This window comes from Protopterus annectens, chromosome 6.part0 (genome assembly GCF_019279795.1).
Source record: "Protopterus annectens isolate FY-2018-M chromosome 6.part0, PAN1.0, whole genome shotgun sequence".
Taxonomy (NCBI): Eukaryota; Metazoa; Chordata; order Ceratodontiformes; family Protopteridae; genus Protopterus; species Protopterus annectens.
The window spans coordinates 1,931,174,928-1,931,191,881 of record NC_056737.1 but is presented as its reverse complement, the minus strand read 5'-3'; the positions used below and the strand labels follow the sequence as shown (position 1 = coordinate 1,931,191,881).

The 16,954-nt window shown below is 42.7% G+C and overlaps 1 protein-coding gene across 1 annotated transcript in view; it reads left to right on the top strand.

The window, feature by feature from the left end:
* USP37 (ubiquitin specific peptidase 37) overlaps positions 1 to 16,954 on the top strand; it is a gene marked incomplete in the record, with an annotated part of 1,580,672 nt that overhangs the window by 39,801 nt on the left and 1,523,917 nt on the right. Inside the window, 1 exon segment of the mRNA XM_044075237.1 lies at positions 3,140 to 3,353. Within this exon segment, the coding sequence (XP_043931172.1) occupies positions 3,198 to 3,353 (156 nt within the window).

The following is a 16,954-nucleotide window of genomic DNA, read 5'->3' as shown; positions in this document are numbered from 1 at the left end:
CCAAAAGTTCCTCACCAAAAGGATAAAGGGACTCCAAAATCTGTCATATGCTGCCAGATTGAAGAAACTCCAGCTCTATTCAGTCGCATACCGTCTGCTCAGAGGTGACATGTGCCTGACATACAATGCCATGTCCAACCCGGAATTAATGGACATGCTCCACCTCAAAAAATCCAAATCCACCAAAACCACTAGAGCAAGCGACTTAAACCTTAGCACGGATATAAATAGGACGTGCTGGAGGGATAGATTTATCACTCAGAGACTCCCTATGCTGTGGAATAAAATCCCGGTCCATGTGAGGCAGAGCACCTCGCTGACTCTGTTCAAGAGAAATCTAGACCTGTGGATGGGAGATCGTAGGTTTACCCCGGGAATCATCTCTGGGTCACTGCTGGACAGAGGCACAACAAACTAATGGGCACAGTATTTTTTCATATAAGGGGTGGCGTAAGCCACAATAATTTGGGCTAGGCTTATAAATGCCTTAGGGCAGATAGCCTAGTATAAACCTATGAACCTATGAACCTATGTCTTGGAAGACTGCTTTTTTGTTGGCTGTTACTTCGGCTAGAAGGGTATCTGAATTACAGGCCCTCATGGCAGTGGAACCTTTTCTGATTTTTCACATGGACAGAGTTTCCTTATGTACTAATCCTACTTTTATGCCTAAAGTGATTTCTAATGTGGCATTGAACCAATCTATACATTTGCCTACTTTTTATGCTAACCCCCAAAATAAAGGGGAAAAAGTTTTGCATTCTTTGGATGTACGTAGGCAGTTAAGGTATTATTTGAGCAGAACCAAAGAGTTCAGAAGATCTCAACAATTGTTTGTTTCTTTTGCTTTGACTTCACAAGGGAAAGCTGTCTCGAAACAAACTATTTCCAAGTGGATTGGCCATTGTATTGCTTTTTGTTACTCTCATCATGGAAAGGATGTTCCAGTTGGGATCAGGCCTCATTCTACTAGGGCTACGGCCACCTCTACTGCTTTTTTGAGAGGGGTAGCTACTAAAGACATTCTAGAGGCAGCTACTTGGAGTTCTGTACATACTTTTACAAAGCATTATCATTTACCTCTTTATTCTAGGTCTAGGGCTGGGTTTGCCACTGCAGTCTTACAGGGCATGTTAGCAGCTCCTAATGCTATTTAGCTGGCCAGCCTCCCTTTTTTCTGTTGCTCTGGGATTCTACCCATATGTCAGGACTGCAGCAATGGGAGACGAAGAACATAGTACAGTTTTGTACCTACCATAAATGTAGATGTTCGAGGATCTCCATTGCTGCAGTCCAATTTTCCTCCTCCTTCCCCTGTTTTAGGTTGGGTTTTGGGTGGTGTTTTTTGCATTCTGACGTCTGAGGCAAGAAAGACTGAGGATATGGCGTCGTCATGCGCATTTGTACTGACACGTACTGACGTCAGTCTCGGGCGCCGATGACCGACGCCAGTTCTATCCCTTTGGTATTCGGGCCGATTGTGGACAGCGGACTACCCATATGTCAGGACTGCAGCAATGGAGATCCTCGAACATCTACATTTATGGTAGGTACAAAACTGTACTTTATGGTGAGAAATACTGAGTATCTGTAATTGTGAATGCGTATATAGAGGTGGCTGTATCTTAATCCATCAACCTTATTTTTCACATTTTCTTCATGGCACTACTACTGTATTTTTCTATTCGGTGCCAATTGCCTGCTACTTCACTGGTCATGCCTGACTGTTGAAGGTCTTTTCCCATGCAATCCATCCATTTCTTTATTGGACCTATTTGTTTCTTCTTGCCTTCTTACTGTCTCTCCCAAATCATCTTCTCTATATATTCTCTTTGGCTTTCTTGCACATGTGCCCAAACCACTATAATCGGTTCGTTCTTTTGACCTCTGCCACCTTCGCTTCTGGTCTTGATGTCCTCTTTTCTTCGTCTTTCTTAGTGTGTATACTACACCTCATCTCAAGCACTTCTCCATCGTCTCATTTCCTAAGCTGCTGTGCCTTCACTTTCTGGGTTTCTGTACCATACAGTAGTACTGTTTTACACCACTGTTTTGTATGGTAACCATTTGAAAGCTCTGGACTGGCTACAGCAAGTCCTGAAACACTGAGACTGGCTGAAAAACTAAGTCTGAGATGGCCATTTCTTGTAATGTCTTTTTTTAGCTTCTTTGGCATTCTTCTGTTACACACTGCCCCTGAAACACTGTGCCAGTCCTGATTCTAGCCTTTACTTCCTCATTCACACTTCCCTTCTCCTTATCTACCCCTCCCATATACTTAAAGTTGTTAATGTGTTCCTCTGTTTTCAGCTTCTTCTGATTTTTCCCCCATTTGCTGCCATGGTGGTTCTCCTATCTGTACTCCATTTCATCCCTGGTGCCTTCAGTTTTGCATTCCGTTCCCTAATCATTTGTCGAAATTTGTGTTCAGAGGCTGCATGTATTGCCTGTATACGGCTGCTTTGACCCCCCCCCCCCAGACTCATTTGCTGATGTGCTCTGTCACTAGTATGAACACAGAGCTGAACCCTGATGTTCAACAGCTCCCACCAGGAACTCCTCTGTGAGTCCAAATGTTCGTGCATAGCCTGCACTAATTCTACCAATCTTTCTAAGACATTGAACCATTGCATGACTGGTTAAAACAGCTTTATTTGGATCTTGTCATATCCCTTCTCCAAGTCTAGGAATGTCCAGTTGAACTGTCCTGGTCTCTAGCATCTTCTCAACTGTCTCTCTTGTTGCAAACATTGGTTCAGTTGTACTGCATCCTGATCTGAATCAGTTACTCAATCCCCATCTTCACCCAACATCTTGATTATTTCTATTATGGCTTCTTCTGATCTTATTTTCTTTAGAGCTGGTCTTACTTTTAACTTCTTCCTCTTTCTACATAGGCTATTCAGGGGAGATTATAGCTTCTGGAAGTACTGTCTGTTTGCCTTTGATGGCCTATGGCTGTATGTATTAGACAAAAATGGGGAGTGGAGTCTGAATGTTCCTGGGTTAGTGAAATGAGGTAAATTAGTGATATTAGGGACTTGGAGTTGATGAATGAGAGGGTGATAGTCTGTTTAGTGCATATGTGTGTGTGCTACATACTTTGCAATTAAAGTTTCATTTTTCCTTTGTTTTACAGGTTGCTCTCTGAAGTTTACACTGCCCAGAAACCAAGAACCTTAAGCTTCAAGGGAGTCATGGCTCTTCTGAAGGTGTCTGGCCCCATAAGACTTCAGTGTTTGGATATGGGTACCACCAAGTGGAAGGAAGGGAGCTTTGAAATTGTGGAAAAAGAAAACAAAGCTAGCCTAGTGGTGAGATACAATTCTGGTGGCAGTCCACGAACATTCCAGGTCAGTGCTTGGCTTTTATTTTTACTTAGACATTTGTTAACTAGGGTAAGTCTGACTGGGGGTGAACCCTTTTCAGAGGAGGTACTGGGAGAAAAGCTCCAGACACAAAAATACAGTTCGCATTAATCTAGGTAGTCCAAGATAAGGGTATATCATTTACAAACCTAGTAAAGCTATAACGTATCAGGCTGATTTAAAATGCTAAAATAGTCAGAATATAAAACAAAACAATAGAAGAAAAATTTTCCTGAGACTGCTGAACTTTCTATAGACTAGTTGAGCAGGTAAATGAGAGTAGCTGGGGAAAAGGAAAGGATGAAAGTACGGGACAGAGAAATAGTGATTAGTTTGGGGAGGCTGAAACTGATGAGGGGGTGGTTGATTATTCTTTTTCTCAAACAATGTGATATACTGATTTTAAAGTGTGCTTCTAAGTAATGGGTCCTTGGTTATGTAACTGTGGCTAGTGTGCTGTGTGGAAATGAATGTCTTAAGGTGTTTTTTGCCTTGTATTGGTAGATGGAGAAACTGATGTTTGAGGCTATAGGCAGATTTTGGTTACTTTAACTTCTTTCATTCATTTTGATAAATGTATCCTGGAATGCGACTTGCTTCATTTTTGGTCAGAATTTTGACCAAATCTGTTAATATCATTTTGGCTAAATTTCTGTACGTCATTTGACGCTGATTTATAGAAAGGCTGATTAGGAAACTGGTTGAATGGAATCGGGAAGATAGGTTTTGGCAGTAATTGACTGGTGGGATTGATTAGATGTCATTTTGTTTAGTCCCCTGGAGTAGTACCAGGATCTGTGATGTGACTGACCATCTTAAGGTAACCGTTAACAGGTCAATATAAAATAGTGCAGTGTCTGACATTTGGTAAGAAGCATTCCAGAAGAGAATGTTTGGCATAGGTACCCTACTTGGCTGCAGAGGAGGAATTTGTCGTTGGTTCACCTTGACGGTGATCTCCCATCCTAAGCAGAGTAAAGGAGTAGAGGCTGCAGTGGCCTGGATTTGAGACTTGTGACATGGAATGTGGGTATGCAGACATTTTGTTACCTAAAATGTTTCAGAGGCCCTACTTTGGAGACTGATTTGGTTGAAGGATTTTGGAGTTGCCAAAACAGAAGTGGGTGGAGCAATTTGGTTATAGGTGTGTGTTGGCTGCTGTTTATTTTAAGCAAGAATGGTTATTGAAGTCTAAGCAACTAAATACACAATCCTGTAAAGAACAGTAGGTCAGTCTCTGGGCAGAAGATTGTTAGAGGAAGGGGAGACTATGCTTATTTCATTGGTTTGAAATGGATGTGAAACAAGCTACTTCAGAGTAAGTATCAAAGTTGTGTATCTGTTAGCTGCCTTGCAACACTAGATTTACTAGTTTGACACTAGGTCGGTATGTCTTCGTTATTGTCTGTGCACGTTTTTCCTTTGTCCTATTAGATTTTAACTAAGTTACTCGTTTTTCTCAGCTCAAAGATATGCCAGTAGGTGAAGTGATGATCCAGTGAAGTGTGCATTATTCTTTTGTAGAACAGTTCTCTGCGAACCCTAAAAAGAATAAAGCCGTTATTAAAAAAGTGAGTGTTTCACTCAAGTTTGTGTGTGAAAATTTCCTTCTGTAAAGTTTGTTGCACATTATATCCTTGCAATTTGGAATTGAATGAGACCGGGTAAGAAGGGGTGGTTGAGTTGTGGGGTTGATGGGGTGGGAAGAGGTGGGTGGGTTGTATAGTTGCTGATGCCTGGGAAGTTGTCTTGGTCCGTGGTTGAGGAAGCAGTCTACATGAATAACTTGTCTTTCCTCTTCTTGATGCGACAGCCAATGCTACCAAAGCTTCCTTTTACTGACCCAGGTTAGATTCCTGCATGATTTTGATCTCTTGGGGTTACTGTCAACTTTATAGCACCCCCCCCCCCCAAAAAAAAACTTAATGCACTGAGCACATGCACTTTTATTGTAATTTTTTTCATGGTCTCACTTTTCCTACTGAAAGCATTGATCAAGAAGCGGTGGTCCATCATTTTTAAGCATCTTTTGACTGCTGGCACTGGGCATGCACAGTTGTTTCCTGTGACGTAAGGGTGGAGTGCAAAGAGGGCCACTAGGATTGTCAGGCGTTTCTTTGAGGAGAATACTACAACAAAAGACTCTGGGGTTCCTCTCTAGAAGCAAAGAAAGTAGAAAAGACATGCTGTGGATACATAAAGTAACTACAGGGAACTGAAATAATGGACTTGAGAAGGGTGGGAGGAAGGAAGGATTTTCTGTGGATAAGAGGAAGTACTGTTTGTGAAAGAGGGTATTGGTTAGGTTGTGAAAATAGGTAATGCAGTTAAGACGACGTAAACCTTTCAGTATAGTAGCTAGCAAGGTGTGTGTGCATACGTGTGTTCTTTTGGGGGGGGGGGTGCGTACAGATATTGTTTTGTATGTCATGCACTTGGGAGATTATTTTTGCTCTCAATGAGAGTGCAGTCCTGTTGTGGTCCTGTTCTCTGCAACAGGACATGAGGGGCTTATGCCCCCCATGCCATTGTTAATCACGTTCTAGTAAATGCTTTTAGAAAGTGATAGCTCATTCATATGGGTCCTGTTTTTCAGCCATTTGGGTTTTGATTGGGGGGGGGGGGGCTTTCGTAACTTGTAGTGTGGTCCTATGGAAAGTACACATCTTTGGCCAAATGTCTGCTTCCTCTTGTAGTGATTAATTCAAGTGTTAAACCATGTGCAGAGATTTTTTAAGTCCACAAAGCTGCTTGCAAAACAGGATTGGATAAGGTTCTCACTTTTGGTTTGAAAGTTTCCCTCTGCTGCATTAGTTACCCTGTCTTATTTCAAGATATATAGCTGATCCAGGCTTTAGCTATTCCATTGATATGCAAATCTCAGACCGGTCTTTTTTTTTTCTGTTGGGAGAGGCAACAGGTGGCTCAGTACCACCTAGAAAAGTAAATTTAAGAGGGATTCTTTGTCATTTACACTGAGTAATTCTTTGTCCTTGGATAGGTTAGTACAGCAGACTTTTTTTTTGTGTTTTAAAGGGTCCTTCTGGTGATTATCAGCTCTACTTGCCATACCCCTGAGCTGCCGTTTTGCCTGTGGAGAGCTGCTGTTTTTGTTTAAGGATCAAGCATTTATGAGAGTGAGTTCTAGTTTCTCTCGAAAGTTGTCTTCTTGATGTCGCTTGGAGTTCGTTCACTTTTCACCATCCATTCTAAGAGGGATGTATTCTCTGTACAATAATGGCCAAGGGTGGTTGCAGCTTAAATGGCAGAGGGTGTAAGTGTTCAGAAAGATAGACATTTGCCAGTGACCTAATTTCCACATTCTATGACTTATAATGCAGCGGTGATCCTTACAATGACCATTCTTTGTTCCAACTCGTTAACTTATTAGATTGCTTAAGGGTTATATCTAAATCCTTTCCACTCTTGCCAAGGTATACCGCATCTCCTCACCCTGTGCCCTACTGCATAATCTGTTACACAGAACTTGTGACATTGTATCATTTGTTTGCCAGAGTCTTCCGCTTTTCTATTTATCCTTTTAATGCTGTCTTAATCCTGGTAATAATTGATGATCATCCATATTGATCATTGGTGAAGTAGCTTTAGCTATATGGGTTGTATCCTGCCAAGGATATAGCATCCCACCAACTTCCAATGTTTTAGGGGACCTTCATGCACCTAAACCTTCAGTAAGCTTGAGGAGTCGAGCACTACAGACCTTTTCTGCTGTTTGAAGAAAGTGATCCTCTCCAGGCTTTAGAGGAAGCATTGGCTTGTGCTCTTTCTTTGCCGGGCAAATAAGTTGTCTTTGGGAAAAACATTATTTTACCTTCCTGTTTAGGAAGACTGTAACAAGACTTGACTGTGCTTTTTAACAGGAGTGCACTTTTCCTGTCAGTTTATAAGTTGTTTAAAGTAAATGAAAAACATGTTTTTTGTGTAGAAAGCGTGTGTGTTTCACCTTTTTGGGGCTAGAAAAGTGCCCCCCGTGTGAGTGAGTGAAAAAATGACTTTTAAAGACTAACTTTTTACTGGTTCTTGCTGCTTGTTCTCTCCAGGAAAGGTCATTGAACAAACTACAGTTCCCACAGAGATGCCTCTTCCTGAAGATATTTGAGCTTCTGAATATGGACAGATAAGGATTTCCTCCTCAATTTTCTGATTTAGACTCTGATGAGAGCTCAGTTTCTGAATCTCCCTTGGGGTGGGTTTGTTTCTCTGACTATTTCCAGAATGTACCAGTGTTGAGTGTGAGAACACTGAGGTTTCTCAGTCCCTTATGAAGTACTATGATATGTTGCAGAAGTAATCTCCAGAACCCTCAGTCCTTCTCACAGTTCTGTTGGCTCTGAAACAAGAGTCGGCCTGCTACCCCTAAAAAGGCATATAAAATGTGTATAAAGTTCAGGCTTTTTACGTTTTTGTATACTCTTCTTAAACTTGACCCAACAGCTATAGTTTTAGTTAACCAAATGTTTAACAGCACTGGGATTAATTCAGATCATTCTTTTATTTGACATTTGTTAACTGGGTTGGTCCTACTGAACCAGTGGCCCATTCTCAGTGGAGACCTGAGGAGAAAAGCTCCAGTACATAGAAATACATGATGAGCATATTTGGAGTACGACAAACATAGAGGTCTTGTGTTCTAAAACAGCAAATAGCAAATGGAAACTGTAGTACAGGAGGCACATAGCAAAAAAATAATATGCAGTTATAATACAAGTACAGAGAAGACATTCTTTGACTGTTTCAGGCATATTTATAAGTACAGCACAAGCCATAGGATGTGAAGATTATTGATAAAAATGGGAAAGAAGTCTGCTTTTGCAACTTAGTATTTTCAAAATTTTTAATTGCCAGACTCAAGTTTTAAAGTTTATTCTGTCCAACTGTGAAAAGTATGAGGAATGTTTTGTCTGCAGTTTCTTTTTGTGATGAAAAATTGCTTTGGGTAATTTAGTTTCTTCCATTGTACAAGTCACCACTCATTACTTAAATTAGGTGTGACTTTACCAATGTCCATATCCCTGGAAGAAGTACTGTTTTGAGGAGTTTTGTATGGCTGTGTTCTTGGAACCTCTCGGAGGATATGAAAAATGAGATGGTCTCCTTTGGATAGAGATTTAGTTTTTTGGTTCATTTGCTGCAAAGATGGTCAAGAAGTGTGACGAAAGGAATAAGTTAATACAGGGAATCTTTTAACATTTTTCAATCCTCCTTTTCCAAGTTTTGGGAGAGATTCACTAACCCTTCATACTGTATTGGCAAAATAAAACAAAATACAGTTTCAACAAAATGTGGGTAAACAGACGTTTTAGGAAAAATGGTGGGGGGGGGGCAGAAAGAATGTAGGGACAGCCCCGAAAATAAAGAACAGTCTCAAGTCAGTGTGAGTTGTTAAGGGACCTTGTTCTGGCCTCCCCCTTCAACCATGGTAGTCTTTTCTTTTCCAGAATGTCAGAATCTCCAACTTTTCCCTCTTGCTTCAGATAGTTTCAGACTAATGAGTTGTGATCTGAAGATCATTCATCAAAGTTACGTATGGCAGTGAGGGGTAATTCCTTATCCACCAGAGTACACCAAACTCTTATTTTCCCCTGCCCCTCAACACATGCTGTCCCAGGGTGTCATAGAACCGATTCTTTCCCCTCCTTCCCTGGTTGGGAAAAGTTTTTATTCAAGAATGTTTTTAGTGACAGAAAGAATGTTTTAAGACCAGTTCAGAATGTCACTTCGCAACCTGTTAATTTTTCTTCCACATTAAAGTACCTCATCCATCACTATTCATCTGGACTTCAGGCATTTCTTGGTTTTTTTGTGCATCTGGATCACATTATCAGTTATCTGTCTTGCTCTTTGAACTGTCCACTGCACCAAGAATGTTGGTGTCTAGCTGCTATTATAGCTGATTGCAGGCTACAGGGTATCCATATTCTATATTTAGGCAAGTTGCTTATTTTTACTGAGTTGTTTTTCAAAATGTCAGGAATCTCTTACTTGAGAGATCTCTTACACAAGCTGGGATTCCTAGAGAACATTCAAAGGTCCTTTTTTGACTCATTCACACAGGGTTGTGTTCTTTGGGTGTTTGCTAGACATGTCAGTTCAAAAGGGATCTTTATATAGATCTAATTCTAAGGTTTTCCACTCAAACTTTCGTCACTGGATGGGAATACCTCAGGAGTTTGCATCTCATGGCATAAAAGAGTCTCCTGATATCACTGGCAAGATACCACATGAGAAAGATACTCATGTCTGATCCCAGAATCAACATTCCATTGCTGGGATTTGTCAGAAGAGAAGTCAGTTGGAGACAACAAACTTCTCCTAAAGCTAGGATGTTCTTCGTCTCACATTGCTGCAGTCATAACCTGTGGGTAGTCCGCTGTCCTCGGTCGGCCCGAATACCAAAGAGTTAGGCTGGCGTCGGTCATGGTCGCCAGGAGCTGACGTCAGTACGTAGTAGTACTTAAGCGCATGACCGACGCCATATCCTCAGTCTTTCTTGCCGCGTGGTCCGAAGCAGAAGCAGCGTTTGCAAGTGCCGTTCGGCGTTCTGAAATTTTCAATTATCAAGTTTCAGACCGAAGACCAAGTTGGGCTAAGTACCCCGTTGGGGAAAATTTTTGTCTTTTCTTGCCTCAAGTTAATCCGGATGTCAGAAAAAGTTAATAATTGTATTTCTTGTGGGAAACTGATACCTCATGGGGACTATCATTCTCTCTGTATTCCTTGCTTGGGGCCTGAACACAACGTAGTCGGGTGTCGCTTTTGCGCTAGATTTAATAAGCGCACCATTAAACGAAGATTAGACTGTGCCAGGCTTGTTTTCGGTAAGCGGTGTAACTACAACATGCCGTCGATCCTCCGACTACCGCTAAAAAACGTAAAGATAAATCTTTAAGGTCTAAACCGGATGAGTCGTCCGTTGCGGACGCCAGTTCTATGGAACCTCCGGTTGAATCTGTGGATCCGGCCGAGGTCTCGGCTGAATCCCAGGGGGAACCTTTACTTTTGCAGGAGTTGGCCTCTCAGGAGTTAGGCCAGGCCGAGGGTGCTTCTCTGGTATCTGTAGTTCCATCCTTACAGAAGGTTATTAGGCCTTCTACCTCAGTGGCTAAAGGCCATGCTAAGGCTAAACCTGGTCTTACTGGTACTGGCCATAGCCCTAGTTCTTCAGCTTCTGTTCCTAAAAAACATATGTTGAAAATGGCAGAGGATTTGATTACTTTGATCAGGGGATCTATGCCCCCCCCAGAGAAGAGGCCTAGGGTGGAGACAGATTTAGAGGGAATGGAGCATTCTTCAGACTACTCTTGAGTCCTCAGCTGAGGATATTCAGGATTACCCTCCCTATTCAGATTCGGATGCAGAGGATTCCTGTCCTCCTGCTTCTCCTCCAGAGGATTTTTCCTTTTCTGAAACTTTACATTCCATGAGGGAACATTTCAAGTGGGAAGGTCAGGATTTTTCAGATTCTCGAAAAAGGCTTAGGGAATTTTTTTTACCACAACATAGGCCTTTGGCTATGTTTTTTCTGAAGCTTCACTTAATCCTGATTCTTTACCCCCAGCCCCTGTCAAGCCAGACAGATATTACAGGGTTCCAGAAGCACATAAATATTTGTATAAGAGTCCTAGAGCTGACCCGGAAACTATTATTCAAGGGCCGAAGGGTGTCGGGGCTTCTGTGCTTAAGAATCCAGTTCCTTTGGATAAAGATTCTAGATCGTTGGATAGGTGGGGGAAAAAAGTGTACACCTCTTCTACATTAGCTATGAGGGCTTTAAATTGCCAGTTTCATATGCTGAAGTATCAGAACTTTTTGTTAGGCCAATTGAAATCTAAGGTGGATGCTTTATCTGAGGGTATAGAGTGTAAGGAATTGCAGGAGTTGGTTCATGCTTCAGATCAAGTTGGAAAACATTCTTTGCAGTGTGGTTTCGATGCTCTTCAGGCTTCATCCAGGGTGGCTGCTACTGGTTCAGTTATTCGTAGACATGCCTGGCTTAAGGATCAAAATTTGTCAGAGCATGTTAAAGCTCGGATTTTGGATGCTCCTCTTCAATCTGAAGTTCTTTTTGGTTCTCCGGTGGAGTCAGTTTTGAAAAAGATGGAAGATAAAGCTAAGTCTATGCAGACGGTCAAGGATTTTTTGCAGGTGCAGCCCCCCTAAGTTTAGCAGGAATTGGCCTGCTAGAGGATGGTCCTACCCTTCTTCGGATTTTCAGTCTAAGGGCAGGTCTAGACGTGGTGGAGGCAGGGCTCACGCTCGGGGTTCTTTCAGACCTAGGACTTTGAGTTCTCCTGCACAGTCTTCTGGTGAGGGCAGGGGTCAGCCTTTTCGTAAACAGACCCAATGACCTGTATCTTCAGCTGCCAGATCCTTCTTTTCTGGCAGCTCCTCTAGGAGGAAAGTTGGCACTTTTCAAACAATACTGGCATTTGGTCACCCAGGACAAATGGGTGTTGGAAATAATAAACCAAGGTTACAAGTTTTACTTTCACACTTTTCCTCCTTTCAAAGGCATGCCGGATGTGCCTCCTCAGCAAAGGCTGGAGGCTCAGGAGCAAATTTCTTTGCTTTTCCAGATGGGAGCTATCCAGGTGGTACCTCCGTCAGAAGTAGGCCTAGGGTTTTATTCCCATCTATTCCTAGTGCCAAAGAAAGGAAACACTTGGAGGCCAATTCTGGATTTATCCATTCTCAATACCTACCTAGACATTCCAAAGTTCAAGATGTTAACATTACAACAACTTCTGCCTATGCTAGGCAAAGATCACTGGATGGTAACCCTGGATCTCAGAGGCCTATCTTCACATTCCTATCAGGCCCAGCTGCGGGAGATTCCTGCGATTTCGGGCTGGTACTTCTCATTATCAGTTCTCTGCATTGCCCATTGGTTTATCTACTGCGCCCAGGGCGTTCACAAAAGTTCTGGCTCCTGTAATAGCTTTCTTCAGACAGAGGGGAATACAAATCTATCCTTATCTGGACGATTGCCTGATTCTTGCTCAAGACAAAGACAAGTTACTTCAACATCTGCAGTATGTAATGGCAGTTTTAAGGTGCCTAGGGTATTCTGTGAACGAAATAAAGTCCAGTCTAGTACCCTCTCAGGACATGTGCTTTCTGGGTGTGAGACTGAATACAGCTTCTCAGATGGCTTTTCTGACCCCGGACAAACAAAGAACTCTTCACCTATACTTCCAGCAGTTATCAGTACTGTCCAGGCTGACTGCAAGGACAGTCCTTCAAGCCTTGGGGTTCATGGCATCTTGCATTCTAGTACTTCCCAATGCCAAACTGCATATGAGGAAGCTACAATGGTATCTCAAAACTGTATGGACTCAACACTGCCACGATTTGGACACTGTCATTCGGATAATACCTTGCATCCAGAAGGAATTCTTGTGGTGGAATTCTTGTGGTGGGCGCAGGAATGTCACCTAAACAAGGGACTCTCTGTGACCCGACCAGAGGCGAGTCAGATCATAACGACAGATGCCTCTGACTTGGCTTGGGGAGCACACTTCAATGGGAAATGGCTTCAAGACACGTGGCCTCCCAGACTACAACATTTGCATATCAACATGAAGGAGATGTTAGCAGTCCAATTTGCCCTGATGGCCTTCAAGGACCTACTTCAACCAGGACAGGTGTTGATTCGAACAGACAACACAACAGTCATGTGGTACATCAACAAGCAGGGGGGAACCCATTCTTACCCTCTTTGCAGACAAGCAATGATATTGTGGGAGACTGCTCTGAGTTCGCACATCACTCTTCAAGCACGGTTTCTGCCAGAAGCACAGAACTCCCTAGCAGATGTATTGAGCAGACAAATTGTGGACCCCCACGAGTGGAAATTGGATCCTCAGGTATTCCAACAGTTCACAGTGGCTTGGGGAACTCCAGACATAGATCTGTTCGCTTCTCCACTAAATTTCCAACTACCAAAATTTTGCACAAAGATGTTTCACCCAAAAGCTTGGAAAGTGGATGCTCTATCTTTCAGTTGGAACAACCTTCACGTCTATGCTTTCCCTCCTCTGCCTCTCCTTCCCAAGGTACTCTTGAAAGTCAGGCGGGACAAGCCTTGCATGATTCTAATAGCAGCAGATTGGCCACGTCAGCACTGGTATCCTCTGCTGAGAAGTTTAATTCAGGAGCCTCCTTGGCCTTTGCCACAGATTCCTCACTTGTTGTCGGTCAAGCAATCATTTGCTCAATGTCAGGGTGCAGTCCCTGCATCTAACAGCCTGGCGTATTCTGTTTTAGAGCCTGTGGGGTCTCAGCTTCCTCAACAGGTTTTAGATGTCATTTTGGAAGCCAGGCGGCCCAGTACTAGAAAAGTTTATGCTGATAAATGGAGGAGATTTTTTCTTTGGAGCACAGCAAAGGGCTTTGATGTCTCAGTACCTAATTTGAGTTTTACGCTACAGTACCTTACTGAATTACTGGACAAGGGTTTGTCATTTTCCTCTGAAAGTTCATGCTGCAGCCATTTCTGCTCACTATGATTGTGACCCTCCTTTATTTTCTCATCCTTTGTTTAAGCAATTTCTTAGAGGGGCAAAAAATATAAGACCTCCACGTAGAGCTCCTACTCCTTCCTGGGATCTCAATTTTGTGTTGAAGCTTACTTTACCTCCTTTCGAACCTGCAGCTACGTCTGAGCTGAAGTTTTTGTCTTGGAAAACTGCTTTTTTGTTGGCCATTACCTCTGCTAGGAGGGTCTCTGAATTGCAGGCACTCATGGCAGTTGAACCTTTCCTGGTATTTCATAAGGATAGGGTGTCTTTGCGTACTAACCCTACTTTTATGCCTAAAGTGATTTCTAATGTGGCCTTGAACCAGTCTATTCATTTGCCTACTTTTTATGCTGATCCCCAAAATAAGGGGGAAAAAGTTTTGCATTCTTTGGACATTCACAGGCAGCTACGTTATTATTTGAGCAGAACTAAACAGTTCAGGCAGACTCAACAGTTATTTCTTTTGCTCTGGCTTCTCAAGGGAAAGCTGTTTCAAAGCAAACTATTTCTAAGTGGATTGGTCATTGTATTGCTTTTTGTTATTCTCATCATGGGAAGAATGTTCCTGCTGGGATCAGACCTCATTCCACTAGGGCTACTGCCACATCTACTGCATTTTTGAGGGGGGTAGCTACTAAGGATATTTTGGAGGCAGCTACTTGGAGTTCAGTACACACTTTTACTAAGCATTACCATCTCCCTCTTTATTCCAAGTCTAGGGCTGGGTTTGCCACTGCAGTTTTACAGGGCATGTTAGCAGCTCCTAATGCTTTTTAATTTGCCAGCCTCTCTTTTCCTTTGCTTTGGGATTCTACCCACAGGTTATGACTGCAGCAATGTGAGACGAAGAACATATTACAGTTTTGTACCTACCATAAATGTAGATGTTCGAGGATCCACATTGCTGCAGTCCTATTTTCCCTCCCTCCTTCCCCTCTTTAGTTTGAGGTTGCTGTTTTTTCCTTTGGGATAATTGTTATTTTCTCACTTGGGGTTGTTGGGCATTTACTATTTTGGCTCTGGCCTTTCCTTTTTAAGGCCTTCTGACATCTGGGTCAAGAAAGACTGAGGATATGGCGTCGGTCATGCGCTTAAGTACTACTACGTACTGACGTCGGCTCCGGGTGACCATGACCGACGCCAGCCTAACTCTTTGGTATTCGGGCCGACCGAGGACAGCAGACTACCCACAGGTTATGACTGCAGCAATGTGGATCCTCGAACATCTACATTTATGGTAGGTACAAAACTGTACTTTTCCCTTTCTCCTTCCGTGTTCCAAAGCAGTCAGTCACCAAAGACATGCTGGACTTTCTTGCCGAGCAGTTTCTGGAGTGATGTAAAAGTGCATTCTGTAGGACACCAGCGACAGACACAAGCACATAAATTTAAAAGAGATTCTTTCCCTCTTCAGGGTACTCAATATACTGAATCCTCTTTGGTCCCCTGGATTTCTTAAAATTGTTATAGGAAATGCAGCAGTTGTGATACATCAGCAGGCAAGGGAGAGCCAGTTAATTTGGGGTGTAGCTTCACAGCACAGTCTCTCTACAGGCATCCTGCATTCCATTGGAGCACAGTTGTGTGTCAGACAAGCTGAGCAAAACAAGTGAAGACCATTCCGCATGGAAACTAGATCATGGGATGTTCCAAGATTTGTTCCATGTATGAGGAGCTCCTCAAGTAGACATATCACCTGGGAATATTCTGATCCAGGACTTGATGCAAGAAGGTCTGGATGATGGATACCTTTTCCTTTACTTGGATAGGAGTGTTCCTCAGTGCGTTTCCACCCTTTTCACTGATTATCCAGGATACTTCTGAAGATTCAGAATGATTTCCCAAAAGTTACTGTGACTCTCTTCTGGCCCAGGCAGTGGTTTTCCCAATTTTTTTTTTTTTTTTTTTTTGGAAATGGCCAAGGGCAATTACCACAAGCTTCCATTCAGCGTAGATGTATTCACAGAAGATAAAGGGTGCATGATGCACCCCAACCCCAGTCAGCTTTGGCTGACTGCCTGGAAGATAGGGTCTTAAGTCCCTTTAGGCACTTGCTTACTGAGGGTGTGCAGCAAGTACTAATGGAAGCAAGAAAGCCTGCTAGTGGAAAATTATATATTGGCATAACCAGCACCCCATTCAAGGGTGGTAGTTTTCTGGTTTTACAGTATTTGTGTGAGTTAATGTCCTATTGTCTTTCTTACTATTCCATCAAGGTTCATTTATCAGCCATTTCAACATGTCTACCCATGGATCCTCCTCTCATGCTAATTTCAGAACGCCTTTACAAGGAGTTTTGCATAAAAAGCCTCCAAGAAAACTGGTGGTTTCTTGTTGGGATCTTAATTTTGTGTTGAAGCTAACACTTGCTCCATTTGCGCCAGCTAGCTGTCTGACTTGGGTTTTTAACATAGAAAACTGTTTTTACTGATTGCTTTCACCTCTAAGAAAAGCATCTTGAGTTGCCATCTCTTATAGTGAGTCAACCCTATCTCATTTTCCACAGAGGTGGGGTTTCTTTGAGCACTAATCCCTCTTTTATGACTGAAGTGGTATCTGAGTTTACTTTACTTTAAACCAAATTCTCCGCTATCCCTCTCCCTGCTTTTTCCCGGACCTAAAAATGGGGGTGGGGGGTGGATACTTCATAACTTGGCTGTCCACAGACATCTCCATTACTATCTTGACAGAACAGTATCTTTCACATCTTCAGATCAGTTCATTTCATGTGAAGGTAAGACAGGACAGCATGTGCCAAAACGGACCATTTCCCAATGCTTGTCTTGGACTGTTACCTTTTGTTATACTCAACACAACAGAACTATTTCAGGCAAGGTCAACATCCACTGTACCAGGGCTTTGGCTTCATCTTTAGCTTTTTGGAAAGGGCTTTATTCTAGAAGCAACAACCTAGTCCTCTGCTTACATTTTACAAGGCATGACAGGCTTGTTTCCTTTTCTAGGACTAGATCAGGCTTTCCTAGGGCCATTCTTCAGAGGCTCCTGGACCCTTCCCTTCCACGTCCCAAATGTAGTAAGCTAGAG